The sequence below is a fragment of the Scyliorhinus torazame genome, chromosome 19 (assembly GCF_047496885.1).
Source record: "Scyliorhinus torazame isolate Kashiwa2021f chromosome 19, sScyTor2.1, whole genome shotgun sequence".
Taxonomy (NCBI): domain Eukaryota; kingdom Metazoa; phylum Chordata; class Chondrichthyes; order Carcharhiniformes; family Scyliorhinidae; genus Scyliorhinus; species Scyliorhinus torazame.
Window position 1 is genome coordinate 125,011,245 of NC_092725.1, and position 17,264 is coordinate 125,028,508.

General features: G+C 48.6%; 1 protein-coding gene across 1 annotated transcript in view; it reads right to left on the bottom strand.

Annotated features, from left to right (window-relative positions):
- Positions 1 to 15,103, bottom strand: part of ptprq (protein tyrosine phosphatase receptor type Q) — a 304,885-nt gene extending 289,782 nt beyond the window's left edge. Inside the window, exons 1-2 of the mRNA XM_072485165.1 lie at positions 14,958 to 15,103; positions 3,619 to 3,741 (exon numbers count right to left, since the gene is read on the bottom strand). Coding sequence (XP_072341266.1) covers positions 3,619 to 3,684 — 66 coding nt within the window. The 5' untranslated portion in view covers positions 3,685 to 3,741; positions 14,958 to 15,103. The remainder of the gene's footprint in view (positions 1 to 3,618; positions 3,742 to 14,957) is intronic.
- Positions 15,104 to 17,264: the final 2,161 nt, after the last annotated feature.

A 17,264-nucleotide genomic window follows, 5' to 3' on the forward strand; every position in this document is an offset into this window, starting at 1 on the left:
TGTGCCTAATATTCACAAATGTAATTAGAATCACGCCCATTTCACAGCCCCTCTTGTGTATGACTCCTTTTTATGTTGAGCTGTGTTGCTGCCAGTCAGGTTTGATACCATGGCCCGTCCCCTCACTTATCACACAGGACAGCACGGTAGCACAGTGGTTAGCACAGTTGCTTCACAGCTCCAGTGTCCCAGGTTCGATTCCGGCTTGGGTCACTGCCTGCGCGGAGTCTGCACATTCTCCCCGTGTGTGCATGGGTTTCCTCCGGGTGCTCCGGTTTCCTCCCACAGTCAAAAGATGTGTAGGTTAGGTGGATTGGCCACGCTAAATTGCCCTTCGTGTCCAAAGGGGTTAGGTGGGGTTGCTGGTTTACAGAGATAGGGTGGGGGGGTGGGCTTAAGTAGGGTGCTCTTTCCAAGGGCCGGTGCCGACTCGATGGGCTGAATGGCCTCCTTCTGCACTGTAAATTCTATGATACTATGATACTCAATGATGTTGCTATCATGGGCCTCTCGTCTATGTAGTGTGCTTCCATATCACCAGAACAGAGATGAGGAGAAATTTCTTCACCCAGAGAGTGGTGAGCCTGTGGAATTCGTTACCACAGGAAGTAGTTGAGTCCAAAACATTGTATGGTTTCAAGAAGCAGTTAGATATAGCACTTAGGGCGAAGGGGGTCAAAGGATATGGGGGGAAAGCGGGATTAGGCTTTTGAGTTGGATGATCAGCCATGATCATAATGAAGGGCAGAGTAAGCTCAAAGGGCCAAATTATTTTCTATGCTTTCTATGCTTAGCCCCCAGTGGAGCCCTTGCCCTGCAGTCCATTAAAAGTCAGCCCCTCCTTACTGCTGGTCTGGCCCATTAATATTTGTTTAATATTTGAGGTACGTCAATGGATTGGATTGGATTTGTTTATTGTCACGTGTACCGAGGTACAGTGAAAAGTATTTTTCTGCGAGCAGCTCAACAGATCATTAAGTACATGAGAAGAAAAGGGAATAAAAGAAAATACATAATAGGGCAACACAACATATACAATGTAACTACATAAGCACTGGCATCGGATGAAGCATACAGGGTGTAGTGTTAATGAAATCAGTCCATAAGAGGGCCATTTAGGAGTCTGGTGACAGTGGGGAAGAAGCTGTTTTTGAGTCTGTTCGTGCGTGTTCTCAGACTTCTGTATCTCCTGCCCAATGGAAGAAGTTGGAAGAGTAAGCCGGGTGGGAGGGATCTTTGATTATACTGCCCACTTTCCCCAGGCAGCGGGAGGTGTAGATGGAGTCAATGGATGGGAGGCAGGTTCGTGTGATGGACTGGGTGGTGTTCACGACTCTCTGAAGTTTCTTGCGGTCCTGGGCCGAGCAGTTGCCATACCTGGCTGTGATGCAGCCTGATAAGATGCTTTCTATGGTACATCTGTAAAAGTTGGTAAGAGTCAATGTGGACATGCCGAATTCCCTTAGTTTCCTGAGGAAGTATAGGCGCTGTTGTGCTTTCTTAGTGGTAGCATCGACGTGGGTGAACCAGGACAGATTTTTGGAGATGTGCACCTCGAGGAATTTGAAGCTGCTAACCATCTCCACCTCAGCCCCGTTGATGCTGACAGGGGTGTGTACAGTACTTTGCTTCCTGAAGTCAATTACCAGCTCTTTAGTTTTGCTGGCATTGAGGGAGAGATTGTTGTCGCTACACCACTCCACTAGGTTCTCTATCTCCCTCCTGTATTCGGACTCATCGTTATTCGAGATCCGGCCCACTATGGTCGTATCGTCAGCAAGCTTGTAGATGGAGTTGGAACCAAGTTTTGCCACGCAGTCGTGTGTGTACAGGGAGTAGAGTAGGGGGCTAAGTACGCAGCCTTGCGGGGCGCCGGTATTGAGGACTATTGTGGAGGAGGTGTTGTTGTTGGCAATTTCTGTTTCAGTAAGAGGCATTTTCTAGTGCAGTTGCATACCCTGCAGTTATATTTATAGTTTAATGTGGATTTGTAACAATTCCAGTCATCTCCAAAAGGACTGCAGTTTAATAAAATAATGCTGACTTTGATTCATGAAATAATTAAAAACGTCAATTAGTGTCCTTTTGGTTTTAGTGCAGAAAGGCGACAGCAATGTTTCACTTCTGATGCATATTCAAACTGCTTTTGATACAAAAAGAAGTTTTAACCTAGAGTTGCTGCTAAATTGCATTGGTTTTGTCAACACACACCTGCTGAAGTTATGATGTGGAGATGCCGGCGTTGGACTGGGGTGAAGTCTTACAACACCAGGTTAAAGTCCAACAGGTTTGTTTCAAATCACTAGCTTTCGGAGCACTGCTCCTTCCTCGGGTGAATCTGAGGAAGGAGCAGTGCTCTGAAAGCTAGTGATTCAAAACAGACCTGTTGGACTTTAACCTGGTGTTGTAAGACTTCTTCCTCTGCTGAAGTTAGCCAAGTCCAGTGCAAAAGGAAGCCGAATGTTAAACCAAGTTACATAAAACATGAATAGTGGTTTCTGCAATCTTCCACGCTGATTTAATAAACATTGCCTTATGATCCAGCTCCACCCACAAAAATAGCCTTCGATCAAAATAATGAGCATAACCAGTTTCTGCCAATTGTCCCAGTTCAAGGAGGCTCTTCAAACTGAGCTTTTATTTAGCCGCCCCGGCATTAATAGGCACATTTTAGAGGTTTAATTCACTCGGAGGTTGACAGGTGTACACCAATAAAGCTAGTAAATTATACAGTGTGGAATTCTTTGAGCCATTTTAAGTTATTCAAAATCAGGTAACTCAAGTGGTGGTGCAGACACTCTATTTAAAATGCTGACATTTTGTGATAAACCCATTTTCAGTTGTACTTTACTAAAACTCAGTCCAAATGTATCAATGAATGTTTTAATGGAAATATTAGATTCTGTTGCATTCTCCAATTTACGCCAGTTAGCAGAGGACTAAGTTTGTGATTATACAAATTAGTTTGAACAGAAACTTGCAGCACAACTTTACTTTGGAAAAACTATTCAATTTCGAGCACAACTTGCACCCAGCTTCCCAAATACAGTCAGCGCACATTTATTTTATATTTAATCAGACTTAAGTCAACATATTTGCTTTATGATAAATAAGCTTCGAAAGCAAAACTCCTCCCTTGTTATTTAATACTAGAGAGCAATAACTTACTGTTTTTCTTTAATCTGTCTGATCGCACCATAGTTTGCAGATAACCATTAGATAGGTTTTCAATGCTGTGATTCTGCAATTTTTTTCTCCACAATCTATTTCTAGTACTTTCTGCAAGCAATGAAGGGTTGGGTTCCAATCCCGTACATTTTTAAAAATGTTTGTGTCTCCATTATATTGTTAATTACCAGTAATTGTTACATTTAACCAGTGTTTGTGTTACATATTGGAATGTTTAAGTATGAGTAATCATCATGAATAGATATTTTTCAGACTTGTATATCCCCTACAAATATACAACAGTATAATGGAAAACATAAATAACCAATAAAGAGGAATTTTACGATTAAACAAATATTATGAAAAAAAGTTAATTCCACTTGCTACATACTACTATCATTTTAATACAGTAAAGATTCTTTTTGAGTTCAATAATATATATTTTCTTACCTGAAAAGCATATTTTATAATGAACAAAAGCAAAATGTTTTTTTCCATGTGTGGAACTTCTTTCATTCTGCCCCATGTAATATTTAAGTAATATTGCCTGTGCACCTCTACTCCAGGGACATGCTGCAAAAGCCAAACAAAAAAGGATGAGACATCAGTAGGTGCTGAAAGTGAATTATTTTCTGCAGAAACTTACAAGAGCTTACAATGACCAGTCAAAAATGCAATGACAGTGCACAGATTTACATACGAACTGCACAAAATCTAAAACATGACAGCCCCAGGTTTTATCAACTCACAGCAACGTTTGTCACAGGAATGTTTTCCAGCGAGTGCAAAGCTAGCCTACAGCTCACGGAGGTAACTGCACTGTATCTTTCAAGGTCAATTTTTTTGAATAATTAACATACCTACACCAACCCAAATTTTGCAGCAACAGCTCGCCTAACACATGTGGAAAATGTGGCTCCAGCTCAAATGTTTAAAAATCTGCTCACTCAAAAGGGAATAGGCTGCAAATGAAATTAGTCTTCAGTAGATTGAAACTGGATTCAAATATTTGCCAGCACTGTATGGAGTAACTGGAACAAGTGCCAAGCAAACCCAATGCGGAGCATGAATGAAGCAAATGGTGCAGAAGCTGTAAAGCCACCACAGTCCCGGATGACCATTAGCTGCTTTCCCCTTTGAGGGGGAGAGCTGACTGATTTAACCTGAGGATCACCACACCTCAGGTGAGGGAGAAATTTAAGAAGGCAGGGTCTTCATGAACAACATCAGCTGGTACAGGAATTGAACCTGCACTGTTGGCTTTGCTCTACATCACAAACGAGCTATCCAGCCAACTGAGCTAAACTGGCCACGGTTTAGAAGTGCATCATCAGATTCCCTGCGTGAAAACACCTATCCTTCTGCATGCGGTGGATATGAGAAGGTATGCCTTTTCGCCATTCAAAGGTATCCTCCATAGTGGACAGAGATGCACTTTGCTTCGTAAGAAACGGTGGCCAAACTCAATAGTCAGGACTGTATATGAACATCAGATTGAACCTGCCATCCAAGCAAACACATTCTTTACCAGTCAAACTGCTGCCTCTGCTCCAGAGGAAATGTGATGAATATGCTACCTGTTCGAAACAATACAAATCCCATTGGCTTGATGCATCTGTGAACAGCTGAAAATCTGATTTTGTTTTTGTTTTTGTCAACAGTGATAATCTGGCACTGTAATCCAAAGTACAATTTACATACAGTTTTGCTCAATGCAAGTAATCACAGAAAAATATGGTTTAAGATTGCCAACTCTTTTACATGACCTCAAGGAGGAGTATCCCTTCCAGCAGTCTCAGCTCAACTGAACCTCAGCCCCCAGGGTTAAAGGGAATTGTGTTAATCGCCAAGAATCATCTAGCTCCCAGTGCACAGTTCTAATTATGTTTTTATTTTCTGTTCTCTCCTGATGTGAGCATTGTTGGCAAGGTCAGCATTTGTTGCTCCTCCATAATTGTCCATGAGGAGGTGGTGATGAGCCACCATCTTGAGCCATCTGGTGTAAGAAAATCATTTGTGCCATTGGGGAGGAAGTTCCGGGATTTTGATCCAGCAACAATGAACGGCTAGATACTTCTAATTCAAGATGGTGGATTGGATTTTCTGGGGCACCATTCTCCCTGCCCCTACTGGCTAAAAGGTTGGTGCTGAGCTCGCCCATGATCCTCATTGCTGCCCAACATCGATTAAATGTGGGAGTAACATTAATTGCTTCAAGGCAAGACTTCCATCCCTTTCTCAAGAGGAAGTTCCCCTTTAGAGCTGTCAGTCAATCAAATGGCTGGCAGCTCTGTAGCCCCAGCAGCGCCCAGCAGAAGCAACAGCCCTGCAGGGACTACACCTAGTCCCAATGAAGAGGAGCCCATAATGCTGACGAGGGGCTGGTTTAGCACACTGGGCTAAATCGATGGCTTTTAAAGCAGACCAAGGCAGGCCAGCAGCACGGTTCAATTCCTGTACCAGCCTCCCCGAACAGGCGCCGGAATGTGGCGACTAGGGACTTTTCACAGTAACTTCATTTGAAGCCTACTTGTGACAATAAGCGATTTTCATTTTTTTTCAAGAGGTGAGTCCAGGAGGCCTTTCTTCGGAAACCAGGGAGGAGGATGAAGGGCATACATGATCTTAAGGGGGTGCATGCAAAGGAGGAGTGTCCCCCCCACCCACCATTTGCATGAGACCAGTCCCCGCGCTATGATGTCAGCCTCCCTCTGCCATGAATAAATAACCAGCAACGGGTAAGGCCTTTAAGTGGCCATTGGTTAGCCACTTAAGGGTCTTAATAAGCCCAAGGGTCGGCTGACCGTCCAACGACACCTGCCCACATATAATTTCAGACAGGTTGTGGGTGGGGGATAGGCGGTGGGAAGACTGCTTGATAGATGTTACGAGCCTCCCCCACTTTCATACCTACCGGAAGGGGTGCATAAAATCCAGACTGTGTGTGGCTTGGAAAGGAACTTGCAGGTGGTGCAGTTCCCATTTGCCTGCTGCCCTTTCCCTTATGAGGGTAAAGGTCACATAGGTTTGGAAGTGTTTTTGAAGCAGTCTTGGGTGTGCTGCAGTGTATCTTATACACGGTACACACTGCGGGCACTATGTGCCGATGGTAGTGGGAATGAGTGTTCAAAATGGTAGATGGGCTACCAATCAAGCTTTGTGCTGCACTGTGCCAAGCTTCTTGAGTGGCGTTGGCGTCACGCCCATCCAGGAGAATGGGGAGTATTCCATTACACTAGAGTGGGGAGTATTCCATTACACTAGAGTGGGGAGTATTCCATTACACTAGAGTGGGAGTATTCCATTACACGCCTGTCTTGTGCTGCATAGATGTTGGACAGGCTTTATGGAGTCAGGCGGTGGATCAATCACTACCGAGTTCCAAAGCTCTGACCTGCACTTGGCAGCCACAATATTTTTGTGTGGTAAGTCCAGTTAAGTTTATGGTTAATGGTAATCCCCAAAATGTTGATGATGGGGCATTCAGCGATGGTAAGTCATTGAATGTCAAAGGAAGATGGTTGGATTCTCTCTTGTTGGAGATGGTCACTGCCTGGCACTTATGTGGTATGAATATTACTTGTCACTTATTAGCCCAAGCTGGAATATTGTCCATGACTTGTTGTATATGATGTGGAGATGCTGACGTTGGACTGGGGTGGGCACAATAAGAAGTCTTACAACACCAGGTGAAAGTCAACTGGTTTGTTTGGAATCATGAGCTTTCTGAGGGCAGCTCACCTGATGAAGGAGCAGCGCTCTGAAAGCTAGTGATTCCAAACAAACCAGTTGGACTTTAACGTGGTGTTTTAAGACTTCTTATTGTTGTATATGGACATGACAGCTTCAGTATCTGAGGAGTTACAAATGGCACTGAACACTGTTCAGCGATATCCCCACTTCGGACTTTATAATGGAGGGAAGATCATTGATGAAGCAGCTGTAAATGGTTGAGCCTAGGGTACTAACCTGAGGAACTCCTGCACTCCTGCAGCAATTTCCTGGGGTGAGATGATTGTCCTCCATCAACCACATCCATCCTCCTTTGTGTTCAGTATGATTCCAATCTGTAGACAGTTTTCTCCCTGATTCGCATTGACTCAAGCTTTGTCAGATCTCTTTGATACCACACTTGGCCAAATCCTACCCTGATGACAAGGGCAGTCAAACTCACGTCATGTCCAGAGGTCAGCTCCTTAGTCCATATTTGGACCGCAGGACCTAAGTGGTCCTGGCAGAACCCAAACGGGCTTCGGTGAACAGGTTATTCTTGTCAAAGTGCCACTTGATCAGCAGTGTTGATGACACCTTCCATCAATTTTCTGATAATCTGATGGGAAAGTAATTGGCCGGATTGGATTTGTTCTGTTTTGTAGACAAGACATACCAAACCAATTTTCCATATTGTCAGTGTTGTAGCTATACTGGAACAGCTTGGCCAGGAGCAAGGCTGGTTCTGAAGCACAGGTCAAGTTCTCACTATGATTGTATATTTACTATCACTTTCCTTTATAAACATGGGGCGGGTTTCTCCGGTTGCCGACCCCAAAATCGCATTCGGCGATCGTTAGGCGAATACCTGATTCCGACCAAATCGGGGGTGGTGCCGCTTTCGCGATGCACCGCCCCCTACAAAGCGGCACACTCGCAGAGTACGCCGCGTGCCGTATCGAAGGCCTACCCACCGATGCTCCTCCACCGGTGTGGGCTCTCATGGTGTCACCCGTCGGGAATTCAGCGTGGCAGCTGCGGACTCAGTTCAGCGGCGCCACAGTCAGGGGAGAGCCAATCGACGGGCAGGGGGGAGTTTGTCAGGGGCTGGGGGCACTGTTGGGGGATGGCCCGGGGCTCGTGAGCCAGCCAAAGGGCACTATTTCGCAGGCCGGGTCCGCATGCAGCTGGCGCCATGTTGCACGGCGAGGCTGCTGCAGATCGCTGCCTTACGCATGCGCGGCCAAGTCGCCTGGCAATTCTTCGGGCCTTATCGGCAGCTGGGGCCGGGTGCTCTACGCTGCTCGGCTGCTAACCCCCAGCCAAACGGAGGATCGGTGGCCAGTTTGTGCCGAATGTTCGGGCTTAAAACGTCACCGTTCCCACGCCGACGAGGGGGACATAGCTTCACAATCAGAGAATCCAGCCCATTGTTTCTGATGGTTCAGCTGTAACATTCTGGCTTATATTTGTTATCAATAATTTTTAAAATGTTTCATGTATTTAGTTGTGAATCTAATGGGATTGGGAGCGATTGATGGCACCCCATGGAGTATTGGATCCCGCCCACAGATTGCGACTTCTCGCGAGATCGTATTGGACCTTGTGAGGCTTAACGGCGGCCAGGAATCCCAGAGGAGGCCTTTCCTGGGATATATGGCTGCATCCTGCTCTGGGTTCATGGGACATGGCTGGTTGGTCGTTCCCTAACTGTGGTTGAAAAGCGGTGTGGATCTCACCCAAAATGCTGGCGATAAACAACCCGCCAAACCCGCCCAAAATGACACTGAACATTTTTGGTTGCATTCTGCCCTGTATCCTTTCTTAAATAAGGGGACCAAAATTACATACAATACTCCAGGTGTGGTCTCACCAAGGCAATTTAGAGCTGTAGTTAGACATCCTACGTGATATTTAATGGAAATTAAACAGACTCCCGTTTTGGGCACATTACGGAGGGTGATTCCTGGTGCTTGCAGCGCCAAGAATGACCCCGCTATTAAACGGGCCACTGCTTCATTTTGGGGCCTCGTCGAGGCTGCCCTTAGGCTCATTTCCTGCACTAACGAGCTCAGCTTGCTAGTGGAGGAAGAGATCGAAGTGCCATATAAAAATGGCACCCCAATCTCTGGACTCCTCACCGCAATCTCCGGAACCCCCCTCCACCCACGCCCAACTTACCAATTAGGGGGTCCTCGAGCCACCCTGCACTCCACCACATAAGGGCAATGCACCCCAGGACCGATTGCTGCCACGGGAAAGATGCCACCTGGGCGCCCTGGCACTGTCAAGTGGCACCCAGGTGGCACTGTGAGGTTTCCCAGGTGGCACTGCCAGGAGGCCTCTCGCGAGATTTACCTGTCTCATCGCATCCTGAGTCGGGCGCGACGAGGTCATTAGATCACGCCCCCTTTCTCCCAATCAAATCCTCTTGCAATGAAGACCGATATACCATTTGCATGCTTAACTGCTTGCGGTATCTGTATGCTTGTTTTTATGGTGTACTTGAGTATATATTACTTCAATCTCTCTAATAGTAGATCAAATTGAAACTAGATTAAACAAAACCTTGTGTAGATTGTTAACCTGCTTTAATATAGTTGTACAGATTAATAATTCTGATTAAATTCACTTTGTACAATCTGCAATTTATCTTCATATAACATTAAAATAATTAGGTTGTGTTACCATACTTCAGCAGGCCATATTGATTGAGCTGAATTGGCTAATTGCTCACAATTCTAGGTTTTAAGTTTGTTTTTTCTGGACACTTTCTGCCTCAATGACTTCCCTCTGGACAAACTACACAGTTTCTTGGGTGTTTTGTGTTTCCTGTGATTTTTGATTGAAGAAATGATTTCGAAATTTGAATTCTTGCAGCTACATTTCCTAGGTGAGTGCACAGCAATGGATGAAACTAGGACCGCTAAAGTCAGAAAGAATACTCACAAAACTATGGTGGTGACTTTCGAACTACAATAATCCCTTGTGTTAACTGAAAGAAAACCATCTAAAGCTTGAAGCTTCTCACAAAGCTGTTGACCTTTATGCCCTAACTTCACAGACAAATATCAAAGAGTTTTCCAAGACAGTGCTCTCAAATTATTCACAATGTTAACGCAAATGCGACAGCAACTTTAGCCAAGGGATGTTTCGTGTCAAATGTAGAAATCAAAAAACTGCTGCCCATGACGTATCACTCTACCATTAAAGTTCATGAAAACGGCATCTCACTGTCCAGCCCACCATTGAAATGCACTGAATGATGTGAAGTTGTAAGTGCAAGGTATAAATGAAATAACCCGCCATAAAAAGTCACTTCTTGACCATTTCAGTCTGAGGATCCTTTGAACAATATGTGTTAATTACTGACAAACAGCTTCTCCAGTACTGAAATTTATTTTTATAACTGTGAAGTCTCATTCTTTCAAGTTCTAATTATTTGGAGATTAAAATTAGCTTTTCAACTATTCCTTTGTTTCTTTGTTCTCTCTTTGAATTCAATCTTTCTTTCCCTCTCCTCAATTCTCTTTTTATACCTGATTTAATATTTTATTCATCCACGCTAATTTCCACTTCTTTTTCAGTGGTTTTGTTGTTAATTTCATATTCCTTAAATTTGATTGGTCACACAGTTAAACATTTGCCTTGTCCTGTCACTCACGACCCAAAGGCCCTCGTTCCCTTACATTATTTGGATTGAATTTGATTTATCGTCACGTGCAATGAGGTACAGTGAACGGTATTGTTCTGCTTACAGTCCAGACAGATCATTCCACACATGAAAAAACATAGGACATACAGAAATATACAATGTAAATACATAGGTTCAGACATCGGGTGAGCATAGAGTGTAGTACTACTCAGTAGAGAAGATGCGTGGAGATCAGTTCAGTCCATGAGGGCCATTCAGGAGTATTTTAACAGCGGGGAAGAAGCTGCTTTTGAACCTGTTAATGTGACTTTTGTATCTCCTGCCTGATGGAAGATGTTGGAAGAGAGAATAACCTGGGTGGGAGGGGTCTTTGATTTTGCTACCCCATTATCATCCCGTACTGCCAGATTCGTACCATGTAAAAGATTTTAAAACTGGAGTATGGATTTCTACTTTTTGGATCTCCACTTTGAAAGTAAACTTCCCTTGGCTGAAGTTGGTGTCGCACCTGCACATAAATCGTGGTGACACCATTAACATCATGGTTAATTTGAGAGCAAATTATAGTCCATTGTCTTGGAAAATTCTGATATTTGTAAAGCTGGGGATACGAAGGTCATCAGTTTGGTGACAAGCTTCAAGATTTGGATTACTTTTTATCGTTTAACACAAGGAATTAATGTACTTCTAACGTCAACACCATGGCTTTGTCACTGACTGCGCTGGAGTAAGCATAGCTAACAACAGATGCCATTTCATTCACTCTTACAGCAAGTTATGGCCCTGAGTGAGATGAGTTTTCTGATTGCTCAGACAAGCTAACAAATTGTTTAGTCACTGGGGAAATAATTTGGGTGGGATTTTCCTTAGCCCGACACTGAAATTGGGATCAGCCGGTGAATGCCTTCCAACGCCAGATTTGGGGCAGGTGCCGGTCTAATGCTCCAACCCCTCCCAATCGGCATCATCCGGACATGCGCCGCGTGCAGTCGCAAGGCCGTTGGCGCATCACCAGCCGACCCTGCCGCGATGCTCCACCTCCGATGGACCAAGTTCCCAAAGGCGCGGGCCACGTGTGGTCCCAGCGGTTGGGAACCTGGGGCGTCATTCTCCGACCCCCCGCCGGGTCGGAGAATGGCCGTTGGCCGCCGTGAATCCCGCCCCCGCCCCCGCCGAAGTCTCCGGTACCGGAGATTGGGCAGGGGCGGGAACCGGGCCGCGCCGGTTGGCGGGACCCCCCGCTCAATTCTCCGGCCCGGATGGGCCGAAGTCCCGCCCAGAAATTGCCTGTCCCGCCGGCGTAAATCAAAGCTGGTATTTACCGGCGGGACTAGGCGGCGTGGGCGGGCTCCGGGGTCCTGGGGGGGCGCGTGGGGCGATCTGACCCCGGGGGGTGCCCCCACGGTGGCCTGGCCCGCGATCGGGGCCCACCGCGGTCTCCACCATGGCGGAGGAGGAAGTGACTCTCCCCACTGCGCATGCGCAGGAAACTGTCGGCGGCCGCAGACGCTCCCGCGCATGCGCCGCATTTCCGCGCCAGCTGGCGGGGCACCAAACGCCATTTCCACCAGCTGGCGGGGCAACAAACGCCATTTCCGCCAGCTGGCGGGGCGGAAATCCCTCCGGCGCCGGCCTAGCCCCTCAATGTTGGAGCTCGGCCCCCAAAGATGCGGAGCATTCCGCACCTTTTGGCCGGCGCGATGCCTGTCTGATTGGCGCCGTTTTTGGCGCCAGTCGGCGGACATCGCGCCGTTGGGGGAGAATTTCGCCCCTGGTGTGCTGGCTATGGACAGTGTCCCGCACCTCCACACTCGTCCGGGATCCGTGCCACTGGCCGGGACTGCTGCTAGGATTGGGGGGAGTGGTGGGGGTTGGCCAGGGGGTGGGAGTGGGGTCGGGGTGGGCGGGTTAGGGTTCCAGCAAGGCCGGAGCCATGTTTTCCAGCTCGACCCGGTGCAGCTCGTCAGCCCTGCGCATGCGCGACCCAGGGCCTACCGATTCTCCGGTCGTTTTCCGCGCGATCCGTGGGTGTTCCACGCAGCACCGGTGCTAGCCCCTCACCGGTACTGGAATCGGTGAGGAGTTTGCGCCAATTTTCCCATTGTGAATCACCCGCGGATTCTCCGCTGGCACCGGCACTTAGCCTCAGGAACAGAGAATTCCGCCGCTTCTGTTTTACGGTAACCATCCTTTATTGAACTGCCTTTTACGTCGTAACTTCATGAAAATATGTCATCTTTAAAAGAACAGCAATGGATACAACTCCTGGTCCAGATCTCTCTTATGCAAAATTGATCAAAAAATCTGGAAGTGGCAACTGGGTCATCTGCAGGCCATGGATTATTCAGACTGTGCACAAAAATAATTAAATACTTTTGAAGCCATTCGGAGGAGCAAATTACATTAGAAAATGGTGTGCTTATTTGTAGTTTTGTGGCTGTTCGTCGAAGATAACACAGCGGGACTTTCCATTTCAGGCTCCGTTGCCACAGGTTTCTACCGGAGCAGCTCCTACTCGTACAGCCTCAGTGCATCCCCAGGGCTGCATCGGATAAGATGATGGCCGCCGTTCCTGGTTGGATTCTGAAGTCCATTGTGTACAGGGTGTGAAAGGCAGATATGTTAGCATGGTGTGTACCTCCGTGCCCAACCAGGCCCACTGGGCTACACGGTGGCCCTGGCCTGCACTGCAGCCCCTGCCCTCACATGTCCCCCTCTCCCTTCCCCACAACTCTGCCATTCCCCCTGGCAATCGGCCCTCCGCACTGTACCCCTGGCACCATTGGTGCATCGCGGGGGTCGTTGGCCCCAGCACCTATCCCTGCTGACAGGGCTACCGGAGGCTGGCGCTACCCATGCCAGTGGTACATCCAGCAGCCCCCATCCGACGCCCTCTTTTAGTGGTTACTGCGGGTGTTGCCTTTGTGTGGGTCTCGTGATGCCCTGCCGGCAGGTGGCATCCAGTTGTGGGGTAAGTGTTGGTGGGGTGGGGTGAAGGGAGGAGTTGGGTTAGGGTGGGAGAGGGCACCCATATGGCCGGTGTGACTCCAAGGGTACAACAAAGGCCACGGTGGGCGGTCAGTGGGGTGCGCACCAAAATGGCTACCTTTAAGCCGCAGCAATGGCGGTCCATGCCTGGACACCGCAAGGTTGCGAAGTCACCCCAAAAGATTAGTCCAACCCCTGGTCACCCCACTACTCCCCAGCCCTGGCAAACCCCCCCCCCCCCCCACCCCCCTCAGACAGCCATGCCAGCGGCAACCTGGCAGCCCATGTTTGCATCTCTGGGAACATGTCCTACCTCCCCGCTCCCTCAGCAGCCACGGTGCCTTTTTCCTGATTTTTAAAACCACAAGTGAAACGTGCCGGCGGTAAATCCTCCTGGTGAAGGCGGAGCATCACAGAGGCCCCGGAGAATACTGGGTTGGGCTCGTTAATGATATGCCAACGCCGTTTACAGTACGTGCGGAGTAGAATGCATTGACTCCACTGTCGAGGCGCCGGAGCACGGCATCAGTCAGGCGCCCAGCACCCACCACAATTTTCAGCTCACGTGATTCCCCACCCAATCGCGTTTCCCGATTCCAGCATCGCTGGACGGAGAATCCGGGCCATAATTTACAAACCTCAGCACTGATTTATGTTATGGTGTGTGCTTTGGAATGTTAGGTTAAACTGCAGCCTCCACACATGCATCGCATTCACATAACTCACAACCTCTTGTATCCAGCATGATTTAAGCAAACTATTCAGACACTTGTCGCACTTTGTTCACAAATAACATAAATCTCCCCTCTTTCTCTTAGAACTGGCAAGTGGGAGCTAATCCTTTTCAAGACAATTTTTTTTCAAGATAAAATAAGAGATAGGGAGCATTTTCGCCTGCTCGCTTTTCCCAGGTGATTTCAGGCATTAATATGTACATCTAACATCGACATCTGCATCCACCGCTGCCCTGTTGGCAGTACAATCGCTGCAACTCCCAATTCTTCAACACAAGACAAAGCTCTGCCTGCAGGGACACAGGTGGGCAAAACACTCCAACCAGCAATTCAAATACAGCCGCCCAGCGAGCACAGTCATCTCTGAACACATTGAATTACTGGAGAAAGATTTAGAACCGAGGCAAGGTCCAACAGATATGGCAGATATTTTGAAAATCAAGGTTGATGTCATTATTAAGTGCTCTCACATTGAGATGATGCTGAACAGTTAGCAGTTTTAGGCGGAAAGTAACACATAAACTTGGGAAAAAAATGCTGGAAAGCTCATTTACTGCTCTATTTGGTCAAAAGGTATTTTACAAAGTGGGTATTGAAAAGGGTGCATTTTCCCCCCCTATCAGTAGAGACTCTGGACAAGCTTTCGTTATTAATTCCGAGGCAATGTGAGCGCAGAGGAATAAATGAGAAAATCGAGTTACCCGCACTTCACACGTCGTGTTATCTTCAATCTGTTATCTTGAATTTACCGCGCTTCCCAGCTTTCGCTCACTTCTCGGAGGGTTTTTTGGTGTTGTTGCTGCCGCTGGATTGGAAGCTCCTCCGACAGCAGGCAGCCTCTTCCCCCCCCCCCCCCCCCCCTTAGTGTGGAGTGAGTGCTGCCCCGCTCTCTCCCACCCCTTTGTTCCGCAAGGATGGTGTTGCCAAGGGGAGAGAGAGCTGCCTCACAGCCTGGGGGCTCCAACTGACCCTTTGATTGACAGCAGCCCAGACAGGGAGAAGCATATTGCTGCTTTCCCAGGCTGGCTCTGCAAAGACAGCGACAAGGAGAAAGCCTCCCCCCCACCCCCCTTCCTCCATCCTAACCCGCCTTGGAAAAAACAATCTTGCTCCCAAAACAGCGCGAGTCCACCCTCCTATTCTACCCACAGTGCGATCGATGCTTTTCATTCCATTCATGTCATTTCCATACTCCGTTCAAACACCATTAGAATTTTAAATGCCAGTTGCCGCTGTGCCCTGCTGCACAAATACAACTGTTTAATCCGGATTGAATGTCCCAGGAATCGGTGGACAGGGAGACGCTTCTGCTCTTTCCGTTTGCTGTAGGCATGTTGGAAGGATTTGCAGGTTAATAATCAACCTGTTTGGCTATGCCATCCGCGCACCTTCTGCAGGGCTCAAACCCAGAGTTTCTGGCTCAAGGGTAGGGAGGCTACCCACTGTGCACGAGACCTCCCTTGGGAGTGGAAGCTGATCACGATGGGAAATCTGGGATCTTGGTGTACCACAGGGTCAAAGGTCTACCAGCGCATGATGCGGCTCAGAGAAGGCCATTCTGCCATTGTCTCTGCCCATTCTTTCACCACAGCCCTGTCATGATATTCAGGTGAACATCATAGCACATACATACATACATAATGATGGACAGATCAATGGACCAATCAACACGCACAACTCGACAGCCAATCACAGACAAGAGCATACACAGTACAAAACAGGGAACACGACACTTCCTGGGCACTCGAGCAGGAGACGGCTCAGGGCACAGACCTCATTGCCAGCCACTCAGACATTCACCATGTGCTGAGTACCAGAGTTTACTATGTTAATAGTTGATTGAAATAAAACTGCGTTGTACCATTCGCAACCGTGTTGGTTTGTCTGTGTATCAGAGTACCCAACACTTCAAGCCCTAGACATTAAAGGCTGGAATTTTCCGACTGCTCATGCCGGCGGGATCGTCTGGTCCCTCCAACAGCATACTCTCAGTGGTGAGGGGCGCATTTAACGGGAAACTCCGTTGACAATAACGGGATCTTCTGATCCCACTACCGGTCAATGGTGGACCGCGCGAAACACTCAACGGGTTGAGCTGAAAATCCCACCGCGAGTATTTGTCCAATTTCCCCTTTGAAAGCTATTATTGAATCTGCCCTTGTGTCCCCCGATTACTAACGATCCGAGCACCAGTTTGTTTAGCCTCTCCGTAACTGAAGTCTTTCGCACTTGGTAATGTCCAACTAAGTCCCTTTTGCATCCTTTCTGATATCCTTCCTAAAGTGTGGTTCCTAGAATTGGACACAATGGGCGGGATTCTCCGACCACCCCCCCCCCACCCCACCCCACCCCCCCGCCGGGTCGGAGAATGCCGGGGGCTGGCGTGAATACCGCCCCCGCCGGTTGCCGAATTCTCCGGCAACGGATATTCGGCGGGGGTGGGAATCGCGCCGCGCCAGTTGGCGGACCCCCCCCCGGCGATTCTCCGGCCGCGATGGGCCGAAGTCCCACTGCTGGAAGGCCTGTCCCGCCGGCAAGAATCAAACCACCTCTCTTACCGGCGGGACAAGGCAGCGCGGGCGGGCTCCGGGGTCCTGAGGGGGGGCGCGGGGCTATCTGGCCCCGGGGGTGCCCCCACGGTGGCCTGGCCTACGATCGGGGCCCACCGATCCGCGGGCGGGCCTGTGCCGTGGGGGCACTCTTTTCCTTCCGCCTTCGCCATGGTCTCCACTATGGCGGAGGCGGAAGAGACCCCCTCCACTGCGAATGCGTGGCGATGCCATGAGCGGCCGCTGGCGCTCCCGCGCATGCGCCGCGCGGCAAAGTCAGTTTTGCGCTAGCTGGCGGGGCACCAAAGGCCTTTCCCGCCAGCTGGCGGGGCGAAAATCAGTCCGGCGCGGGCCTAGCCCCTCAAAGTTAGGGCTCGGCCCCTCAAGATGCGGAGGATTCCGCACCTTTGGGGCGGCGCGATGCTGGACTGATTCGCCCCATTTTTGGCACCGGTCGGC